The sequence below is a fragment of the Cyprinodon variegatus genome, unplaced genomic scaffold (genome assembly GCF_000732505.1).
Source record: "Cyprinodon variegatus isolate N-32 unplaced genomic scaffold, C_variegatus-1.0 Scaffold157, whole genome shotgun sequence".
NCBI lineage: Eukaryota > Metazoa > Chordata > Actinopteri > Cyprinodontiformes > Cyprinodontidae > Cyprinodon > Cyprinodon variegatus.
This window is the reverse complement of record NW_015150610.1, coordinates 536972-558220: the sequence shown is the minus strand read 5'-3', so window position 1 is coordinate 558220 and position 21249 is coordinate 536972. Positions and strand designations below refer to the sequence as shown.

The following is a 21249-nucleotide window of genomic DNA, read 5'->3' as shown; positions in this document are numbered from 1 at the left end:
GGGTGGCCATGGCCACCCCTGGCCCCCCATCTAGCTCCACCCCTGGAAAGTACGCGCAAGAGAGCGTGTGGCCATGAACGCGCACGCGATAAAACCAGTGCGCCACGCTGCGGGCTACAGTGATCTCCTGCAGAGGGATATCTGGGAGTGGGAGAGGAAAGAGGCAGCAGTGAGGAGGAGGATTCAGTCGCGGAATTAAGGGACTCTTCTGAAGGGGCATCGCTTCTGAGGTCCGCTGCCTCCTCTGGAACAAACATCATTCCGCATTTCCGTTGGGTGAGTTCATCATCAGCATCCTTTATTTGCGTCTCAGGAATAATAGATACCAATTACAACCAAATATTGGGACCAAGATTTTCCATCAAGATATCAATTCCTGGATAACAATATATCCATCAATTTTATGTTAACATTTTTGTATAACAAGATAACATTTTCACTTTGAATATCAGATATATAGATTTTCTTTCCTATATCATAAAAAGCTTCTGTGTTACTCAGAATGATATTTATCAAAAGGCGCTGAACTTCTCTTGAGCACAGCCAGTTGGACTCCACGGCAGATGTGGAGACAAAAGGAGTAACCGAGTGAAAAACTGAGACAAAGAACGTTAGAAAATAGTTTTGCTTCAGCAGCTGTGGCAGCTTCCCTCCACAGTTCCATTTTTTTTTTTATAAGGAAATATTTCAAAAAATTATATTTGTTGTAACGTGACAAGCAATTCGCTTCACCTAGTAGATATGCAGAACCTAATATTTGGATATATCTATATTTTTTATATTTGTTTTGATTCAGCATCTGATTCGGATGAAATCTTCCCCTCCTTAAGGATGGATCACGCTCTCCTGACCCGGTCCATTTGGTCCAGTGACGCTAAATTCCTGCAGCATCCAACAGATATGAACACCGGCGTCGTGGTGACGCGCTGCATCCCTGCTGGGACGTGCTTTGGACCGTGCCTGCTTCAAAACACTTTCTACGAAACCATCGCCTTTATAGCTCAGAAATGCAGCGACAAGACAGCAAAGTCATTCATGTTCAGGGTGAGTCAAAACAGCAGGCGGCGGGGTCATGTGGACTTTACGCGAATTTATAACAGCACTATAAAGTGAATATTAAAATATACATTTGGCACTTAAAATTATTGGTGTTTTAGGTCGATCCAGAGGCAATGCGCAATTCAACCCTGGTCCTCTCCTGGCTGAGGCTGGTTCAGGCTGCGCGCAACGGAGAGGAGCAGAACGCAGAGGCCTTTCTGAAAGCGGGTCAGGTGTATGTGCGGGCTACGCGGGACATCCAGCCCGAAGAGGAGTTGTTGGTGTGGTATGACCGAGAGCTGTCTCACCTGCTGGGATTTACAGACATGATAAAAGGACTCAACGGAGGTGAGAGAAAGATTATTTTTTTATTTTCATTTTTACAAGTGCTAAATAGACTTTAATACAATGTAGGTTAAAGAACAACCGTTCAGCGGATAGATGCTTAAAAGCAACTTGCCTATGTTTGTTATCATTCTTCCATCAATGCCAACATTTTATTGCTTTCTTATGGAATAAACAGAATTAACATCTTCCATGAAGGAGAAGTTGAACATTTTATGTGACCCTGAGATGTTAGGCTTATGTATTTATATATTTACTTATATACTTATATATATATATACTTATATATTTGTTGCTTGGGGCAATTTTTTTTATTAAATAGTGGGATTGTAATTCAGAGACTGTGCTGTGAACCTCAGTATTCATTTTTTTTCACCATTCAAAAGCCATCATATTTTATGTGTTGGTGTTGTAAAAAAATGCATGAGCCAAATGTCCCTAAATCATCTTTCCAGTGTAATAGATGTCACATATTTTTTCAATGGGTTCACTGGTTCTTTGTTATATTCTTGAAGGAACTTCCGAGCAGTAACTGTTTCTGCAGTATAAAGCTTTTTTTTATTTGGCGTTGAACTATAACTTTCTCATTTGTTGCAGTGTAAAGAGCATGATTTAAGCTGTATTATGTAAGCCTACTGTAGTAGATAACTAAAAACCTAAAAAAAAAGGGTCAAAGTGCTAGTGGGTTTAATAAAGTGGGAGAGTAATGCATCTGAAAGTGCCTAAAGATGTTGAGATGGGTCATTCATTACCTGAAAGGTCAAAAGGAAACCAATTAATAGAAGTCTGGAAACTCGAGCTGCTTGGTTCAAACTCAGATTACTGTATTCTGTGTATCATTGAAATCATTGGTGACTATCTTTTACTTTAATTTATACCCCTGAGCAAAGCCTGTGTGTATTGAAGCAAAAAGTTTTCAAGAAGAGTTTTGAGAGTCCAGAGGAAGGAACTAAACTAAAGACAGGATGGAGATGTTCCATCATTATTAACTTTCTACATATCTTGAAATATAATAGTACATTGTAACCTATGCGTTACAAGTTACATTTTTGCTTAAAGATGAAATAAAAAAAGTTAATCTTAAGTGACTTTCTTAATGTATAATTTGTCTTTTTGCCTAGAATTTAAATGCGGGAGATGCAACCAGATCTTCAAAAACCAGAATCCTTTCGTGGCTCACTGCAGATTTCTGTGCAGCCAATTGAAGAGTGACATCTGGAGCCACGAGGCCGATGAGCACAAGTACGTGGACACCAAGAGGCCTCACCAGGTGACGGATTTCCACAACATCGCCAGAGACCTGGAGCAGAAAAAGTCCGAGGAGGTGGCGATTCCTTCCAAAAAGAGAAAAGGGGAAGACGCCACAGTCGCCAGATTGCGAAAAACGGTTCTGTTAGAGAAAACAAACATTTCGAATGAGGAAAATGTCGCTCAGCTGAGCAAAAACTGCCACCAGGCTGCAGGTGACCACTCCTCTGCTTCCGAGAAACTGAAAGCTGACAGGGTCAAAGCAGTTCGTGCGCCACGGGGGAGGGCTGATTCAGCTGAGGCTGGGGAAGACAGGGCAGACATTATGCCAAAAAAAAGGGTCGACACATGTTCGGAGGCAGGGGAGGGATCAGGTGTGCTGTCAAGCGGCTTGAGCGCGTTTTCCCTTGTTCTTTCGGGCAGCCATGGGGAGCAGAAAAGCGCTTTTTGCAAACCCAGTAAAAGGAGCGCTCCAGTGGAGCAGCATGGCCATCTGAGCAGCGCTCCTACAGCCCCCTCTAGCCGCCTGGATGAGATCACTGATGCTTTCACCAACAGGACTATTCTGGGATACAACAATATGATGGCATCCAGCATCCTGGGCGACGACCTGCAGACTCTGGCATCTCCTATTCCATTAGGCAACGCTTTCCATTACGCGCCGGAGCTCTGGTCCAGAAACCTTGGCGCCCAGCTGCAAACCACATCCACCCTCACAGTTCTGCCGCCAACTTTTACCTCTTCATTCGGTGTGTCGGTGCAGAACTGGTGCGCCAAATGCAACCTGTCCTTCCGCATGACCTCGGATCTGGTGTTCCACATGCGCTCTCACCACAAAAAGGAGTTCGCGGCAGAGTCTCAGGTGAGGCGGAGGAGGGAGGAGAAACTGACCTGCCCGATTTGTCACGAATACTTCAGAGAGAGACACCACTTGTCAAGACACATGACTTCTCACAATTAGAGAAATGTTTTTATTTAAACTGGAAGACTTTGTTGTTTATAGTGAATGTAGGCAATTGAACACTCGCCCCATCATAATGTGTCCAGTAGATGGCAGCAGAGGGGCGCGTCTATCTTGCTTTGTGTTCTAAGAAGAGTTTAATTGATTACTTTGTGCCTTATTGGATTCAGGAGGCTTTCTGATCCTCAGAAATGCTGATGATTGTTACATATGTCTCATCGCAGTTTGTATTTATTTATCAGCTTTTTCTTTTATGGGTTGGTGGGATTGTACATGAGCTGTTGTCTGAATTATTTAGAAATCAAATGTTATAAAATATTGCCACAAAAAAAGAGTGAGTGAATATATTCATATTTCATAATTGACCGAGACCCAGCTTCACATACTGTAGTTTTGTCTGTTTATATATTGTTAGGAGAAATGGCTCTGAAAATTTTGGCAAAAGTACCTTCTGAATGATGGGCTGAGACATAAAACCAAAAAACATATATATTTTTAGAATAAGTGGTAAGAACAAGAACGAAAGCTTCTGGCCTTGAAGTGTCGTACTTTATAAAAACTTAAGTGTAGAACTTTAAAGAAATCTTTGCATCATCAGTGTATTGCAAGCATTTTCACTTTAATTTTCAAACCAATCAAAGCAGGACATAAGACAAAAAGGCTTTGCCCAGATTACCTGTAAAGAAGAAGCTACAAGAACACCTATAAACTAGTACTTTAAGAAGAGAATGGCATCATTTTGGGCTTGCAGCTTTGGGACTCATTTCTATGTTCATGTGGCTTTAATAGCCTGCATAGTATTTTAAGTTGCACCATACAGTGAAGCTCATGTATATACAAGTTAATTACGCACTATGTCTGTTAATCTTGACCAAAAAATTTCGCGTTAAAACCATTTTTCTTGACTTGGAGAAAATTTTATATGATCTCTCAAAAATAGCACAGCAGAACACTGTTTAAATACAATGTGAGCACCAAGGTAGAAAGAAAAAAATCACAGCTAAAGGAGCCACCTCATTACAGAGTTCTGTTTATTAGTGGGAAAGCAACCTGAAGGAGAAAGCATGGTAATGTGAGGTTCTGTTGAGTTTTGAGGAGGACCCAAATGCAGAGGCAGAAGGGTGAAACTGTTTCTTATAAATTTAATGAATAGGTAGATGGTACAGGAGCATTCATCCAGAAATTACAGGCAAAAAACACACGAATCAAAACTAGGAAATGAACATAAGAATGAAGAGAATCCAGCAATGAGGAACTACATAGGAGGTGTATATATATATATACATACTGTATATATAGAAAGAGAGAGAGAGAGAGAGAGAGAGAGAGAGAGATAGAACAATGAAGGGGCTAATCAGCTGATAAGGAGCAGGTGTGGACAGAATCAACTAAAAAGAGCAAAGGGGAAAGGAAAGGCACACTAGGGGGCAACAAAGTGAGGAAAAACAACCTGATCTATAACTAGAAAAAAACTTACATGAAGCAAAAGGGAAATAAAACTATTGACTACACCTAAAACTAGACCAAGGAATAAATTGGACAAAAAATGCTGAATAGAGATAACTGAAGGAAATAACAAGGGAGAGTAAAACCAAGAATTAAAAGAACGATCTTAATCTTAAGAAACAAAGAATAACATAAAATAAAGCATAACTGATAAGTCCAAAGGAAAACTTAATAGGACCACAAAATAGGACCAAAAAGTACAGAAAGGGCAGAATCATCACAGGTAAATAAGAGGTGCAGATTTTATTTAAAATGCTGGGTGTGATCAGCAATTTCAACTTAACTAACTCAACTTTTTGATTTTCTCCGGGCTGGTGTTTAGAAGAAGATGACATCAGAACACACAATGGGACAGGATGAAGGCCACTATTAAGGAAAACTGCTTTCTCAACAGCTGTGAGGCTGGAACTATAGGATTTGTCTAAAAAAAGTGCTTTATTTGCCTTAACTTGAAGTTTTCTAATATCATTCTGGGAGAACAAACAAAACAGTCCATCTGAAGTCAGAATAACAAAAAGGAAGGTATTAGTTTTCTTAGTATGATTTAAAAATCCAGCATGACTGCCTTTTATGTAATATAGCCGTTGTTACAAAAAACTAGACCAAGCAACCCCTCCACATTTCTAATTTATTTCAACTTTGATGATTAACTCATTCGGTTAAGCACACTTTGAAAGAACAAAAATACTAGAAAAACAACAACAAACAATAGTGAGATAGAAAATCCCTCTGGTTTTCAAACCTGGAATTGTAACATTTAGGCTGAGTTTAACCTTATTGCTCATTCATTAGTCTAACAAAAAAAAAAAAAAAAAAATGTATTAAAACTTTGTTCCGTAAAAGTTCAAAAAATATCCACTGGACTTGGTTTCCAAGATTTGAAGACGTTTCGCCACCTCTCCAGGAAGCTTTCTCAATTCAAATGTCAGACATTTGAAGTCCAGTGGATATTTTTTTTTACTTTTACGGACTGATTATGTCCTGGATGACTGAGAATCTTCATCCGCATTAAAACTTTGTATAACTTAACATCTGATGATTGTATCACAGTCTAGTACTATAAGCATAATTATATGTATTTAAACTCGATTTGTTCAAAAAACGTATATATAATATATAAAAAGCAAGTATTGATGATTGCTTTTAAGTTCAGCCAATAAACTGGGTCCCCTTTCCCACTCTAGGTGCACACTAAACTTGGTTATAGGGTATTGAGTCAGTTAGAGTAGTCTTTATAATAATAATAATTTCTAAATGAAATATTTTTCATTTTTGTTTCGAAAGACAGAATATATTAATACAAATGATTAGGTTATTAAACTCATACTTTTATAATATATAATAAAAAGTCAACTTTTTCCATATATTCAATGCCATTACATCTTTCTCCTTCTGTTCTATCACATACTCTGATATGTTTCAAAAGAATTGGTTTCCAGTTCTTAAGTTATAACATTTTTTTAAAAATATTTCTCTTACTGGATTTATCTATAGATGCAATAGGATAAAATAGCATGTGTCAGTCAGTATATCTGTGCTATACAAAGAAATAATCACAACCTGCATACGTCATGTGTTATGTTTCAGTTAACATGTGTTATGTTAACAGCAGAATTATGTAATTAACAACCAAAGCTTTACTGGTTTGAATTTGTGATTAAAAAATTTACCAGCAATTATATGCAGCTTACTGCCCATTCAGAATCGACTCCAGATTAAGAATCATTAGTAAAACCTATTTTATGTGTATGCAATGACAGCAAATAGATACACATACTACCATAGAAAAAAAGGAACGTTGAAAACAGACCATAAAATAACACATTCAGAGATAGTCCCTTACAAATTTTCAATTTGGGTTTTATTATCTAAAAGGCATATAAACAATAAGTCAATCTTTAATTTTTAAACCAACAGATTTAAACCAGCAGATGATTTTCTCCTTGCTTATGAAAAGCATATAAAAGAAACACTGACAAGTTTATATTTCATACATTTTCTTTACACAGGATGTTTTCTTAGAAGTGCAGCCACAGACTCAAATGATTAGACAGATTAACCAGGAGAAAAAGCTGCTTTTGTACTAATAAATAGTTATTCTTTCTCTGAGCTCCATAACCAGACCATTTTATCCAGTAACATAAAATTCTCCATTGCCCAATAATTGCTTTATTGCTCCCTATAATGTAGCCATAATGCTATAGAAAAGCAAACATTATTCTTGGTTCCCCACTCGCCTTGTTTCGCTTTGGTTTCTGAACATATTAGTCCATTTGAATAAGTCCAGGCTGCTGTGGTTTTCTGGGCTGTAACACATACCTCTCCTGTGAGAATGATTGTAGCTGACATGCAGTTCACTTTCTAAAGGAAGAGTGGAGGCAGATACTTTAAAGAGAATCAGTCAGGAAATAAGAGAAAAAAAACCCACTGTGGATGTGTCGCTGTAGTGAGCCTTAACCCACTTTTAACCCACTTTGAAGCCCTGACATAACACAAACATGATTTATAATAACCTTAATTTCAGCAATTATTGCAGTTCAAATGGCGGCTTTCAAAAAATGGTTATTTCATAGCTGCAGCCCAGTAATACTGAACATATGTGATATATTTTGTTATTTCCTTTAAGATGTGGTAATACAGATATGCACTGTGTCTTTAGACACTTTTAATATGGTCTTCTAAACTCCTTGTTTGATATTCCTTGCAGTTTAGCTGAAAATGAGTATTGTTTAGACGTTGAAAACAACTAGAGCTACTCTACAATATATGATGTTTTTTTTTTTAATGTAATCAATAACAACAATTTTATCAGTTAAACTGCATCATGAACAATATGTTCCTAAAAAGATCATATAGGGAGAAATAGATATAAAAAATAGGAAAACAAGGCAAACAAGGCTTAATATGAAAACCCACCACTATAAATAAACAGAAATGATTACAAAATAAAAGCAAGACTCAGGAAAGGCACACTAACAATTCTAAAAGATGTTAAAAAATATAACAATATAACTGAATTTCATATTAGAAGAAGCACCTGAATTTTTAAACATAATTCATAGAACTGTAGTACCCTTTGTTATAAGATGCTGATAACGTGTTTTAATCACTGCTGTTTTAACAGAGAAAGGTATATTCCACTTTTTTGTGCAAAATTTAAAATTTATTTCTGGAGTGTAAAAATATGGATGTTTTATATACTATCCTGTCATGCTGAGAGTTTCCTTTTCAGTAAATTTATTATCAGATGTTTCACTATTGAGGACAGATGCACTTTTCTGTGTGAAATTCTTCAATGGTACAATTTGCATGGTAAGAAAACTGCTCTTTCACCTTATTCTTCTCTGGATAAAGAAGAGGGGCAATGGTAAGGAGAGAGGTTGTGATGATCTGCAAGCATCTGCAGGCAGGGGAAGAAAAAACGCACTTGGAAATGCCTTTTTGAATGAGCAGGAAAAAGGAAAGTGCACCATGTTTTTGAAGCTTAAGTGAGTGATGTCCTGATGGCTGAAGGCTTGCTTCCTTCACCAACCATTGGTGGGTTTCAGCCCACATCCGTCACATTATTCTCTGGACAGCTGACACCGGAGCCTTTGGTGTGGGGTAATAATAGGTTCAAGGGGACCGCTTCTTCCTGGGGTTTTTGTGTACACTTATGTTAAAACAGTTGATAGAGAAATTTTACACATTTCCAAGAATAAAAACTAGTACTGTTAAAAAAACATTTTTCAATGCAGAGCTACTGGATTAAATAAAGTTTTATTCTAATTCATAAAAGGCAAGTTTTTCATAATTTAAGCAATACAAACACAAAAAAATGATAATGTAAAAAAAAAAATACATCATTTGGATATTGTTACAACAATATTAGATCAATTTTCACATTTATAATGACAAAAGAAAAAAAAACATTGATTAATTTTAACATTCTTGAAGAGCTAAAGGGGAGTTACTTGGTTTGAAGTGCTTTTTTCACATCTTACAGAAAACTTTATTTCTAAAACATGAAGGCAAAATTAAACATATTGTTCTAAGTTATAAAGTAAGCAAATGACCCAAAATCTTTCGCAATGTTTTTTTGCTGAATGAGCTGCCAAATAACTCTGTGCTTCTGTATTCATATACTTAACCTTGTATTATAAGTATTTATACAGCTGGTCTTAAATTTTATTATATTAAAAACACAAACATCAATGTAATTTAATGGGGATTTTAAATGAAAGATCACCAGAAGAAAAAAAAAAAAAAAAAACATCTAAGGGCATCTATACAAAATATGATTTTAGAGGTTTGGTTTTGAGAAATAAATCAGAAAGATGCAATGCACATATGCATTTAGCCATATAAAACTAGCCTTACCCTTCAAAGGTTATAATTAATAAACAGAATGCATTTATTAAAAACAAAGAGCACATCAGACAGGTTGCGGATAAACTGTATAAAGATTTAGAGCAGGATTATGGTATTAAACAATAATTTGTATATTTGAGCATCTCACAGAACACCGTTCATGTAGAAGAATACAATAAACAAAAGTAAATAAATGAACCATGAAAAAATAAATGTAACATGTATGTATTTGATACCAGCACTAAATACTTTAATATTCCATTAATCATCTAATACACAATTAAGTAATTTAATGTTCCATTAAACAATTAAATCCAATTTTCAAATGATTAACTTTAATAATTAAATGTCTTTTTTTTTCTTTTTTTTTTTTACATCCATTTATTTCATATCATTGCAGCAGAGTCATCATGAAATCAGTTTAATCTGACCCATCTAATTGAGTGGAATTAAGGAGGTCTCTTTAGTAAACCCTGACATCTTGTTGCAAGTTAACACAGCAAGTTAAGGCAGTGTCTTTCAGGTTTACTTTCACATTGAGGTCTTTCTCTGAAAATTATTCAATTAACTTCAAGAAACTGATCAAATATATAAAACTGAAACTGGGGTTGAGCAACTCCAGCTTCAATGTCCTTAGCTCGCTCTAAAACTTCCTCTACCAGTTTGCCAGAGAACTCATTGAGGTCTTAGGTGGAGAAATCCGTCATGTTTACACTTAAAAAAAAGTAATTCACAAGATAAATATAGCCTCACCCACTGATTCTGGTCTTTATTATCATATAGCATTTATACAGTTGCCATTCACTGCAAATAATTAGCACCTTTTTTTAAAACTTTGGTTACCTACGTCAAAGTTCTTGCATAGGTTTGATGTTGAGTTTTATGAATAAAGTCCAGTCTCTTTAGGCAAACTAACTTTACATTTCAGTTATACTTGATGGATTTTTGCTAGTGCCTCTGGTGTCCAATCTATGTGTCTCCATGTTGGGATACGATGGATGAAGTATTTTTCTTCTGGCAGTTATTTAAATGTACTTATTAGATCTTTATGTTTAATCGTTAACTAATTGGATTTTAAATCTTAAATAAAAACATACCCAGGAAAAAGATTAGCTTCTGTAAACTACTTGAATGACGTCTAAGTTCAGAGGTAAGTGAAGCGCAGCATCAAGCTGAATGCGTCGATGTTTTCATGGTGACATTGCTGCACAGGAGCCATGAAATAAATCATTATAGTAAATAATTTTACTATTTTATTTGGTTGTTTAAAAGGTAATTATTTCTGTGTTTCATAATTTCTCGGTATATATTCAATCTATGCAAAAGGGTGGCCTATAGGGATGCTTTTCTTCGGCAGAAAGAGGGAACTTGCTCAGAGATGCTGGAAAATGGATTTTGCTAAATAAGGAGCAGTTCTGTAAAGAAACCTTTCAAAGCCTACAATAGACCTAAGAGCAGCGAGAGGAAATTAACCGTAAAGACACGTCCAGAACCAAAATGGGAATCAAAGTCTATTAATGCATTAGAGAGACACATTAAAAGCAAAGACCCATGTCCTAAAAAACTGTGACAAATTGATCTTTAGAAATGTTTTCCATCCAATCTGATAAATTTGAGTTGTTTTACTAAGAAAAATAGGCGAAAATGTATGTCTTTTATGGTGCTGGGCCAATAGAAACCTTAAGCTCTTATTTAAGAGGGATGAATACAAATACCACACTTTGTATTTTTTAAATAAAAAAAAATTAAACCACCTATACTTGTATTTACACTTGAGAAATATAAAAACAACTCTGTAAATAAACACAACTAATTACAAATTGAAGGCCTGACTAAAGCAAGAGATGTTAGATGTTATTTAAAATATAAAATATGATAAAGTCTGTGGTTTCAATGTGAAAGTAAATAAAATATTTAAACAGATATGGATACTTCTGCACTGCATGGTGAGAAACAACCATTAACTCCAGATGAGCAGTCTAACGACTACCTGTTATGGAAAGGAAAATATCCCTAAAATGCTCTCATCTACAGAAAACCTAAATAAAATCACATTAGATGACTGTTTAGAGATCCATAACACTTACACTACATATATTTGTCCTGCAAGGGCAAAAAGCATGACAAATTAAGCTCTGCTCGCCTCCATTCCTGAGGAAATATATTTGGACTGAGTGACTTTGTCTCATAGCATCAGGGGAACAGTTAACTGATGCACAATTCTGTTGCTTTTGAATTTGTTTTCAGTCCTCCCTTTTTTTTGTTCTTCCCTCCACAATGCCCTATCGGCAGGAGCAGGACTGGACGGACATGTTGGGGTAAACCTTCAGCACTAGGTTCCTGGAGTCGTCCTGGAAGAGCACAGCGAGGGGGCTCATGTTTTCTGGGACACAACAGGGCTCTGGAATCCCAGGGATGATTCCTACAGCTCGCACTATACTCTGTATTGTGGCGTGGTTAGACGGCTTGACAACCTGGTAAAGTTTGAGGAAAGAAAAAAAAATGTGATCAGAATGGAAGGTTTTGAAAAGGACAGTTCAAGACCTTAGAAGTGTTTAGTCATACCTGCGGCATGGGAAACCCACATGCCCCAGCACAGTAGTAGGCATCAAATGACGTGGGTGCAATGACCCATTCACTCCAGCCAATATCAGCAAAATCTACTCGGAGGTTCCTCCTGGAACAGCGCCGGTCGTGGCCCCACTGCCGTCTCCTGGCCTTCCGCATTGTTTGCTCATCAAAACTCAGTAAAGATGACCGGGTGTTTTCCCTCTGTCTTCCTCCATTCTTTCTCTCAGTAATCCGATCACTCCTCTGTCTGTCACCAGCAGAAAGCGTAGGACCATCTTTGAGGGTTTTATTAGATGAACCATCGGTTTCGATCGGCTGCGCTGTTCTTTCTTCTTCTTCCATGGTTGGAGGTTTCGCTTTGTCTTGCTCTTCTCCTCCTGTCTTTTGGTTTTTACTAATCCTTTCCTTCCTCTCTGGTTTAAACTTCGGCTTCAGAGCAAGGTGCCAGTTAAGCTCCCACAGGTCATCTTTTCTGTGTCCACGGGGCCCGTAGTCGAGCTCAGGTAGCTCGTTGTTCTGAATGAGGTCAGCGAGGGGCTTTGCTTCCCTTCTTATGCGACCCTTCAGTTTAGGTGAGGAATTAGACCTGTGCAGGAGTTCTGCTCCCTCGCTGACTGGGTCGTACCTTTGAAGGCTGGAAGCAACACTGTTAGGCTCTGTTAAAGCTACGTCATTAGCATACAGCAACAGGTAGGGCATGCTGACAGCAGGTAAAATACCTTCTTGTTTCTTATGCTGCGGCACTCCAAAGTCCAATTCCACTGAAACCAAGAACTGACCCCTGTCTCGAGCTTCCTTTATTATTGGGGTCACATCTTTCATCTGCCACACCCCTCTCCTGTGGGGGTAAAAGGTCACATTACCTAAAGATGAGCCCACCGGCCCACGTCTGACCTCCGGCCCAGAGGAGTGAAACAGCAAAATAATGGAGGGAGAAGGGTGTGTGGATTGGGAGCGGCATGACAGGCTCCTGAAGCGCTTACAGAACCAGGGTTTGCTTTGTGAGTTCTTATCTAGCAGGAAATGGAATGTTGCAGAGAGGATGGCCTCTGAATCCTGAAGGGTTGTTAGGTTGAGTTTGAAAATGGTCCTGTGATCAGCAGCGTCTGTAGAAATATGAATGCATGTTCAGAATTAAGCAGAACTCTACCTACTGTATATATGTGGAATAGGTAAGAGCCACATCTTTTAAATCATTTATTAGTTGATTATATTTCTTATGGGATGTAGAACTGCAGATCGATACAATCACTTCCAGCTTTGTCTCTGATGTTTGTGTCACTGAAATAACAGCACAGACTTAAGGTAAAGTATTAATACGGAATCTGAATTTCATCAAAAATTAAAAAACAACTTTGTGGTTCTAAATCCGTTCAATTACAGTTATTACTGTTACTAACAAAAATAATCTAAATGTCTAATTTTCCCTCGAGACTTTCTTGCTTTCTTAAAATGAAAACTTAAATGTGTTTAAAATCAGTTCTCTTTCACTATCTGCAGTTTAGAAATGCTGTGATATAAGCAAGAACAGGGCAAAATGAAACAGATGTAAATAAGCTGGGAAAGGCTAGTTTACAAACAATAATGACATAATCCATAGGCTCACTTGGGAATTAAAAAATAATCTTCTTTTCAGACAAAATAGGATAAATGAACAGGTAGTTCATATAGTAGATGCAACATTAGTTAATCTATTTGAACTCTGTATGTATATCTATGTACTCATCTTAAAGGAGAAGTTCACTTTATAAGGGGTAGCAGCAAATCATTTTCCATTTGAATGCTTTTGACGTGATTCTGTACCATCACAGTAGAACTTTTGCAAATTAGCCAAGATAAGTTAAAAAAAATTATGGTAATTTTTTTTCATGAGTAAATTGTAACAGTAATCACAAGATCAAAGTAAAAGAAATAATAAAAAAATTAAGTGTCCAGAATGGGCTATGGCAATCAGAGGATGAACTTTGTTTGAACTCAGCTATTTGAGCTTCTGTGAAAGAAGAGGTACCAGATGTAAATGGAATGGGTTTAGAAAAGGCAAACCTTTGAGCCAAAAGTACTTATGTGTGGTTAACCTCCCCTAAAAATAGGACAAAGGCGTTTCCTTACGTTGTTTCACGACAGGACTCTTAAACAGTTCAGCAGCTCATTGGTAGAACCTCTAAGAAGGTGTGCCCTTAAGAGGAACCAGACTTCGGAAAGCAGAAAGTTGCATATTCATGATCAACATTAACTTCAACAGCAGAGTTATTGTTCATTGTGTGGGAGTTCAGCGGAAGTAAGTTGAGCGAAAAGATATACATTACTCTGCATTCAGTCTGCATATGGAAGTGCTTACTCCCCGTTTCAGTTAAAGCTTCCCTTTAAGCATGATACAACTGGCTCAGTCACTGTGATATAATCAAACTTTTTTCAGCAGGTCTCACACCATTTTGAAAAGTCTCTCAGATGTCTCCTTGGATTACATCAAGCCTCTGTAATGAAAATACACACATGTTGTGATATGCTATCTGAGATCTATGAATGGTATAAATTTTGAGCTGCATTAATAACAACAGCATCAGACAGAGAGGAAAGACTCCACATTAAGGCCCCTTATTTTAGGATGTGGAGTCAGGCTTTCCCCTCAGGACCAACTAACTAAAACACAGAAGCCACGGCAGTGACCTTTCTCTGCATATGTCTGCCTGCCTTTGACTGATTTCTAATGTATTGTATTTTACAGCACATGGCTCACATGCATTCTTGGGCGTCTGTCTGGGGTAATTGATCGAACCCTGCCTGCAAGTGGCGCCGCTGCTTCCAGAGCCCCAATGAACTCACAGCATTCTGAAAGTATTTAAATGCATTCTCAGACTGATCCTAAACAATCTTAGCTATTTACAGAGCGGAGACATCCTGAGATTGTATGAGGCCCCGATTTGATTTGGTGTCCTGGTTCAATTTAAAATAATTTACTTAATAAATATTGTAAATAAATTCTAAGCTCATGTTGGTCAAACAGTTGTTTCAAGAGTAAAGCTCCAAGATGTGGATTTAGCAGTGAGAAGAGGTAACAATTTTATACATTTATTGAACGCAAAACTTATAAAAAAAAATCAAGTCTTCAAAAAAGCAATCTCAAGATGGTTTTTTTAGATGCCCCTATATTTAGCCAGCCAATCAGACATTTACAGTCCTTCTTTTCCATAGATGGACCCCAGAAGGAGTAGTCTTTACTCTGGTAGAGACTAATGGAGATCCTTCAATAAATAAATAAATAAATAGATCTTAGTGACCATGATGAAAAAGTTGACAAAAAGTGAAAAAAAAAAATAAAAATAGGAAAATGGAAAAGAATTGGAAAACAGTGTGCTACTCTCAACCAATATTATTTTCTCGATTTTTGACAAATATATTGCAATTGGTGTAGCTTTAATGCTACAAAACTAGCATCAAAACTATTGTCTAGTTCCATAAAATGTAACACAAGAACATGCAGAAATGATTCACTGCAGCAATGACTTATGACTGTTGCAGCATTCAGCACCTTACTTCACTTATGCCTTGGGCTGGCTGAGTGTCTGCATCTGTAAATATTAAATAATAGAGATAACTGGAGGAATTTCTTATCCTGAACATTTTTTTTTTTAATTTGTTGTTGTTGTCTGTGTTGAAATAATCCAATTCATTTTACAACATAAATCATATACTGCTGAACAACCGGCTTAATTAAAGGATTTGGGTGCGCATGCCTCATGCAGGAGAGCGCGTTTACACACCTAGGATGGCTCTGAAACTCCTGATAGTGTTTCCTTCCTTCAGGCGGTTCTCCCTGTTGTATTTCTCGTACAGTCTGTGCATATGCCGGGAGAGCATGTCCTCATCCAGGTAACCAGAGAGCTTGAGGAAGCCGCTGTCTCCGGTAACCGATGCAGAGGTAATGACGCAGATCAGCGTCAGCAGAAACAGGTGCGATGAAATCATGATCGGTACAGCCATGTAAGTACCGAAAGAGATCCAGAACAAAACAAAGAGAAAAAAAGAAAGCAGAGAAATGTCCAAACAAATCCAATCCAAGCTGTGCGCAACCTTCCCCTGTGCGCTCCGTTTGCGCTCTCCCTCCTCTGCAGAACTGTGTGGGACCTGGATGCTGAATGGGTTGGCCCGGACAGCACTTTGGGCTGGTACTTGCACACCACTGAGATCGCCAGAGGCTTGAAGGGGGATGATAGTATTGGAGCGGCAAGAGGCGATGACGCACAATCCTGTCAGCCAACAGGGCCTCTGCAGAGTCAAGAGTGGAGGTCATAAAACTGACCCCTTCTCTCCCTGCCAGTGATGTTAAACAATATGTTTGCGTGCAGCTTTGATTACTTTTTAAAAAACTTTAACCCATTTAAGTAACTGAACATTTTTTCCTCTCCTGGGGAAAGTAATTCTACCTCATCATTTCCAGCTCGCCACATTATTTTCAGTAACTGCTTTTGACAAGGTCTCAGTCACACATAATTAGCATAGAAACACTCACAATAATAGCCTGACCAACATTCAGAGGGCTATTGTTAGAACAGGGCTCCACATTGTGTACAGTGTGGAACGTGTGCGTTACTTTCTTGGTGGTACTGAATTTATTCATTGCAAATAGCCCACTGGTTTCAAACTTGTAACACTTTGGTCTGTGCTGCGTGTATTTCTGTATGTTTGGGTTCGCAGTGTGTTTCCTCTGGTGTCTGGGCTTCTGTACCAACAATGCCTGTTTTGTGGAAGTGCTGGTCTCCAGCAGAGAGGCTGTAACTAGCTGGGCCTCTCAGGTCTCTCTTCACACACATTGTGAATCTGTGCATGCACCCCCACACACACTACTCCGTACCTTTCCGGCCCTCAAGAGCCAAGCAGAATACTCCTTTTCTCTACGTTCCACACCAGCAAACAGCTCTTGAATCTGGACCTCTTTTTAGACATCGATGCGTGTTTGTGTGTCCATGCTGACTGAAGTGGCATGCTTTACGGTTTCTTCATACCACACAAACACATCAACTTGCCTCTTCCCATATGGTATTGACACTCTGATGAAACAAAAACCATGATTAACTGCTGTGGTTGTTTTACTGAATACATGCAATTATGTTTGCTCTTTAGGAGAGGTTTATTCTTTGAAAATCATTTATGAAAAATATGATAACAGTGACCCCTCCTAGATTAAAAGTTGTGGCTTTACAATATTGAAAAATATGGCTTTGTTTATCTGGAAGCTTTTATATTTAAAAACTGAAAAGTGGTTGCCCAACAACAAGCTGATATTTTGTGATACAATGAAGCCATAAAACACTGCGCTGTCTTGTCGCTCTACTCTCAGAAAACAGTAATAAACAAAGAGGCTCAGAGAAGAAAATAGGTTCAACATTTTAAAGAGATGCAGCATGTGTGAGCAAAATAAGAAAAATTAATGTGTGAAGAAGAGGGTGCAAAATATCAACTTACTCTAACTGTAAATATGCACAATGTCCATTGATGTAAACAGTTATAGACCGAATGCTTTGGGAAAAGTATTTACTTTCTTTAAACATTTTCTATTCTGTTATATATCACAACCACAAGCTTAAGGGTATTCTGTTGGAATTTTTGGTATGATGTTACAGAAGTGTTGCGTAATTATGAAGTGGATTTGTCAGGATTGGGTCGAGGTTTGTGGACCGAAATGCAGAGGCAGGGAGGCAGAGGTGAGTTTCTTGTTGATTTAATGGAGGTAAACAGACAGCTGAGGCAGGAATCCAAAAATCTAACATGAAAACAAAGTCAAACAAACCAGAAACCATGGAGACATCTGGGGGTAAACAATCACGAGGAGGTAGACTAAGTGAGATGGAATTGGAGGAAGTTAGAAGGGAAGTTAGACGAGGAACCAGCACTAAGGAACTGCATAAGGGGTGCATTTATGGTAGACTGAAGCAAAGAGAGGACTAACGAGCAGATTGGGAGCAGGTGTGGACAGAGCAGACAGGAAAAGAACTAGGGAACGAGGAGAACACAAGAGGGCAGCAGAGGGCAACAAATAAAAACCTGAAAACTGAACATAACCAGAGAAGACAACAAAATAAGAAATAAATAATTAAAGCTAGAAAACATGGAGCAAAGTAAAACTGAACACTCAAAAGAAAACATCACAGAACCAAGACTGTGACAGGATGGAATATGATGAATGTTTTTTTGTTTTTTGTTTTTTTGCATTTTTAAATCGGAAGAACTATGAGGTGAACCCTTTTTACTTGATACACCCAAAACGACCTTAGTGCAAAAAGCTTAATTTATTGAAATTAGCAAACTTTCACTGAGGAAGCTGGTCAGAACTGATCAAAATCTAGTGGGAGTGGGAGTGGTGGCCCAGTGTTTAGGACATTGCTCTTGGAATCCAGAGGTTCTGAGTTCAAGCCCCACTCCTACATGTATACTGCCACTCTGGGTGCCAGAGCAAAGACCCTTAACCCCACACTGCTCCCTGGGTGCTGCACAATGGCAGCCCACTGCTCCCCAAGGAGATGGTTTAAATGCAGAGAGTGAATTTATCCAGTGTGAGATCAATACAGTTCAATTACAACCACAGAAACATCAAATGTTTTTTTATTTTTTTATTTTACAAATATGACTAACACGACATAGTACATAACTTTGAATGGGAAGGAAAAGCCTTCATGGTTCTAAAATCATGGTTAAAAACTCTTCTAAAAAAAATTTTAATCAAAACATTTTCAAAGAGTTTGGAATATTTTTGTATTCCTTAGACCGGGGGTCTGCAACAGGGGGTCCGCGACCACAGAGGGGGTCCACAGAGGTACTGCATGGGGATCTCGAAAGTTTTGGTTGCTTAGACTTTTTTTTATATTCCCCCCTGCAATTTTTTTCCACTAACTGCAATGTCTTTAAATACACATTAACATGACTTCAACATTTGGCTGGGTATGTTTCTGCCAATACAGACAAAAAGGTGTTTGAATTTGTTTACAAGACTTTAATTTTTACTGATATTGGTTGTACTGTTATCATGGTCAGGAAACACAGGAGTGTTTTTTAGCCTCCTTGTTTAGTATGCTTCAAGACTTTTTGAAATTGCCCTGCGGTGCTTTTATCAATTTAGCAAAATAATATCTGTTCCCCTTTCTGATAGTATGCATAGGTTTATTTCTGTAATTAAAATAGGCAATGTTATTATAATAAATAGGGTTATTTTTTTATATAATTTATTTGTATGATAGATTTAATGATTTTAATATGCCCTTAGTGATCCATTGGTATTGATTAAATGTGCTGCATGTGATAATTTTCTCAGGGATAGTCCTTTGAAAGCAGTAATATCTGTCTTTAGTTAAACTCTTAAACACAGCATCACTATAATTGCATATTCTGTAACATGCTGTGGTCGCGTATTCTGTAACAGGTCCTCATGTATTATGGTTTGTTTATTTAATATTTTTAAATAGATGATGAGTGGATGAACACATAGGAAGTAGGGCAATAAATAATTCAATGTGGAAGTGATTAGAAATCTCAGAGACTTCACTTCCAGATGTGTTGAAGTTTAGAGTTTTAAATATTTGACTAAGTTGAGTGAGTGATTATTCATATAAATATTAATCATGAAAAAGGAGAATGAGTTTAATGTATTTATAAAATCATTCTGAGCTGCATTATGCCAGGTCAGTACTGAATTCTCCGAGGAGGATACATCATTTGTTATTGTTTTTTATAAAAAAAAAAAAAAAATTTTCTCCAGTTTGGCCCTTAAGATTTTAAAATCAGCCCCTGGAGAAGTGTTAAAAAGTGGAGAGTTTAAAAAGTTATTGCCTGTTTTTACCACTTAATTCTACAAAAAAGCAGTCACTGTGCTTGCCTGCTATGACAATGAAATCACAAATGTTCACATTGTATGTAGAGGAAATATAAAGGCTCATGCCACCACTAGATGTACAACGTCTATTCTTGGTAAAAATATTATAGCCATTAATATTTAAGACTACAATCACTATAACCATTACATCAAAGTTGCAGTCTGTATTTTTAAGCAGAATGTCGAGTACATGCATGGATGGAATGACTTAAGCATTCTGGGATACATGGTTCATCATTAAATGGCCAGATGAATTGAAAATCACTGCCCACTTATCTTTCCAGCAGCACTGAACATCCCACCTGTTCTCTCTGACTCCCCACACTCTGCTACAGTTTTTTCAACACCGAGGTCCTTTCGTAGAGCTGTCCAAACTAAACAGTTGTTTTGTTCTTCTTGGGGATGGAGAGCTGTGAGGAATTGACCTTCCACTATGTCTGAGAGTGTTTGTGTTGTACAAGAAGAGCTGGTTCTGGGATGGACCTTTGTTTCACACCTTTACAATTTTTAGTTAAGACTTTGCAATTAGGACTAAGCATGCGTGTTAGATGTTTGTGGGCAAACCCTTCACATATGGGGTCAGTTTTTCCTCTAGTCATATAACATATGCTTTAATCCCAATACAAGAGAAATGATAGCTTCAGTTCTTTCCTTCAAACTTACTTACTCTATTACTTTTTCATACAATACCACAACTCATCACTCGGCACCCTGTCATATGCTTTTCCTCGGCCTACAAAAACCCAATGTAGCACCCTTTTAATTTTCCAGTACACTGCAAAAAATAGAAATCTAAATAAGTATTTTTTTCTTAAAATAAGTGCATTTTTTTCATGAATTGAGGAATAAGGTGAGACACATTGCCAATGGAACAAGACAAGTTACATTTAGAATAAGAAAAAAACAATTTCATTGTCTTATTTCAAGTGCATATTATCTAATTATCTTATTTTAAGAGTAAAAATACCCATTCAATTGAAAATTATCTTATTTACTTATTCAAATATAGGTTAAATAGACTTAATTTAAGATATTTGAACTTCTTTCCAGATCGTTTTTGCAGCATACTCCTCCATCCCCATTCTCACACTGCATCTGTAGTACTTTATGTTGTAATAAAATTTTACTACTGCTCAAAGATGCTCACGTCTGACCCCACTTTAACTTCCACTGCCCTTTCCCATAACTTCATTGTATGACTCATCAACTTATCCTCTTTAGATACCTCAACTCTGCACATCTCTTGTGTTTTCGTTGGCTCAACTATCCTCAGTTACTTCTACCTGCTCTCTTAGATCTCATTGATCATGTTACACTTGCAGGAGAAAAATATACAAGCTCCATCCAGTAAGATCCTCTTTCAGAA

General features: G+C 37.5%; 2 protein-coding genes across 3 annotated transcripts; one reads left to right on the top strand and one right to left on the bottom strand.

The window, feature by feature from the left end:
- The first annotated feature begins 97 nt into the window (after positions 1 to 97).
- znf488 (zinc finger protein 488) lies at positions 98 to 4424 on the top strand. Of its 2 annotated transcripts, none has more exons than XM_015377627.1 (4): positions 98 to 276; positions 797 to 1044; positions 1158 to 1386; positions 2505 to 4424. In XM_015377627.1, the coding sequence occupies exons 2-4, from the start codon at positions 832 to 834 to the stop codon at positions 3590 to 3592; spliced, it is 1530 nt and encodes a 509-aa protein (XP_015233113.1). In that variant the 5' UTR covers positions 98 to 276; positions 797 to 831; the 3' UTR covers positions 3593 to 4424. The 2 variants fall into 2 exon arrangements, with proteins under 2 accessions (XP_015233113.1, XP_015233114.1); XM_015377628.1 differs by having other exon boundaries at positions 117 to 276; positions 831 to 1044.
- Positions 4425 to 9814: 5390 nt separating this feature from the next.
- Positions 9815 to 16226, bottom strand: LOC107086617 (growth/differentiation factor 10-like). Its single transcript, XM_015377685.1, has 3 exons — positions 15781 to 16226; positions 12014 to 13125; positions 9815 to 11922 (listed from the first exon to the last, which is right to left on the bottom strand). The coding sequence occupies exons 1-3, from the start codon at positions 15998 to 16000 to the stop codon at positions 11731 to 11733; spliced, it is 1524 nt and encodes a 507-aa protein (XP_015233171.1). The 5' UTR covers positions 16001 to 16226; the 3' UTR covers positions 9815 to 11730.
- Positions 16227 to 21249: the final 5023 nt, after the last annotated feature.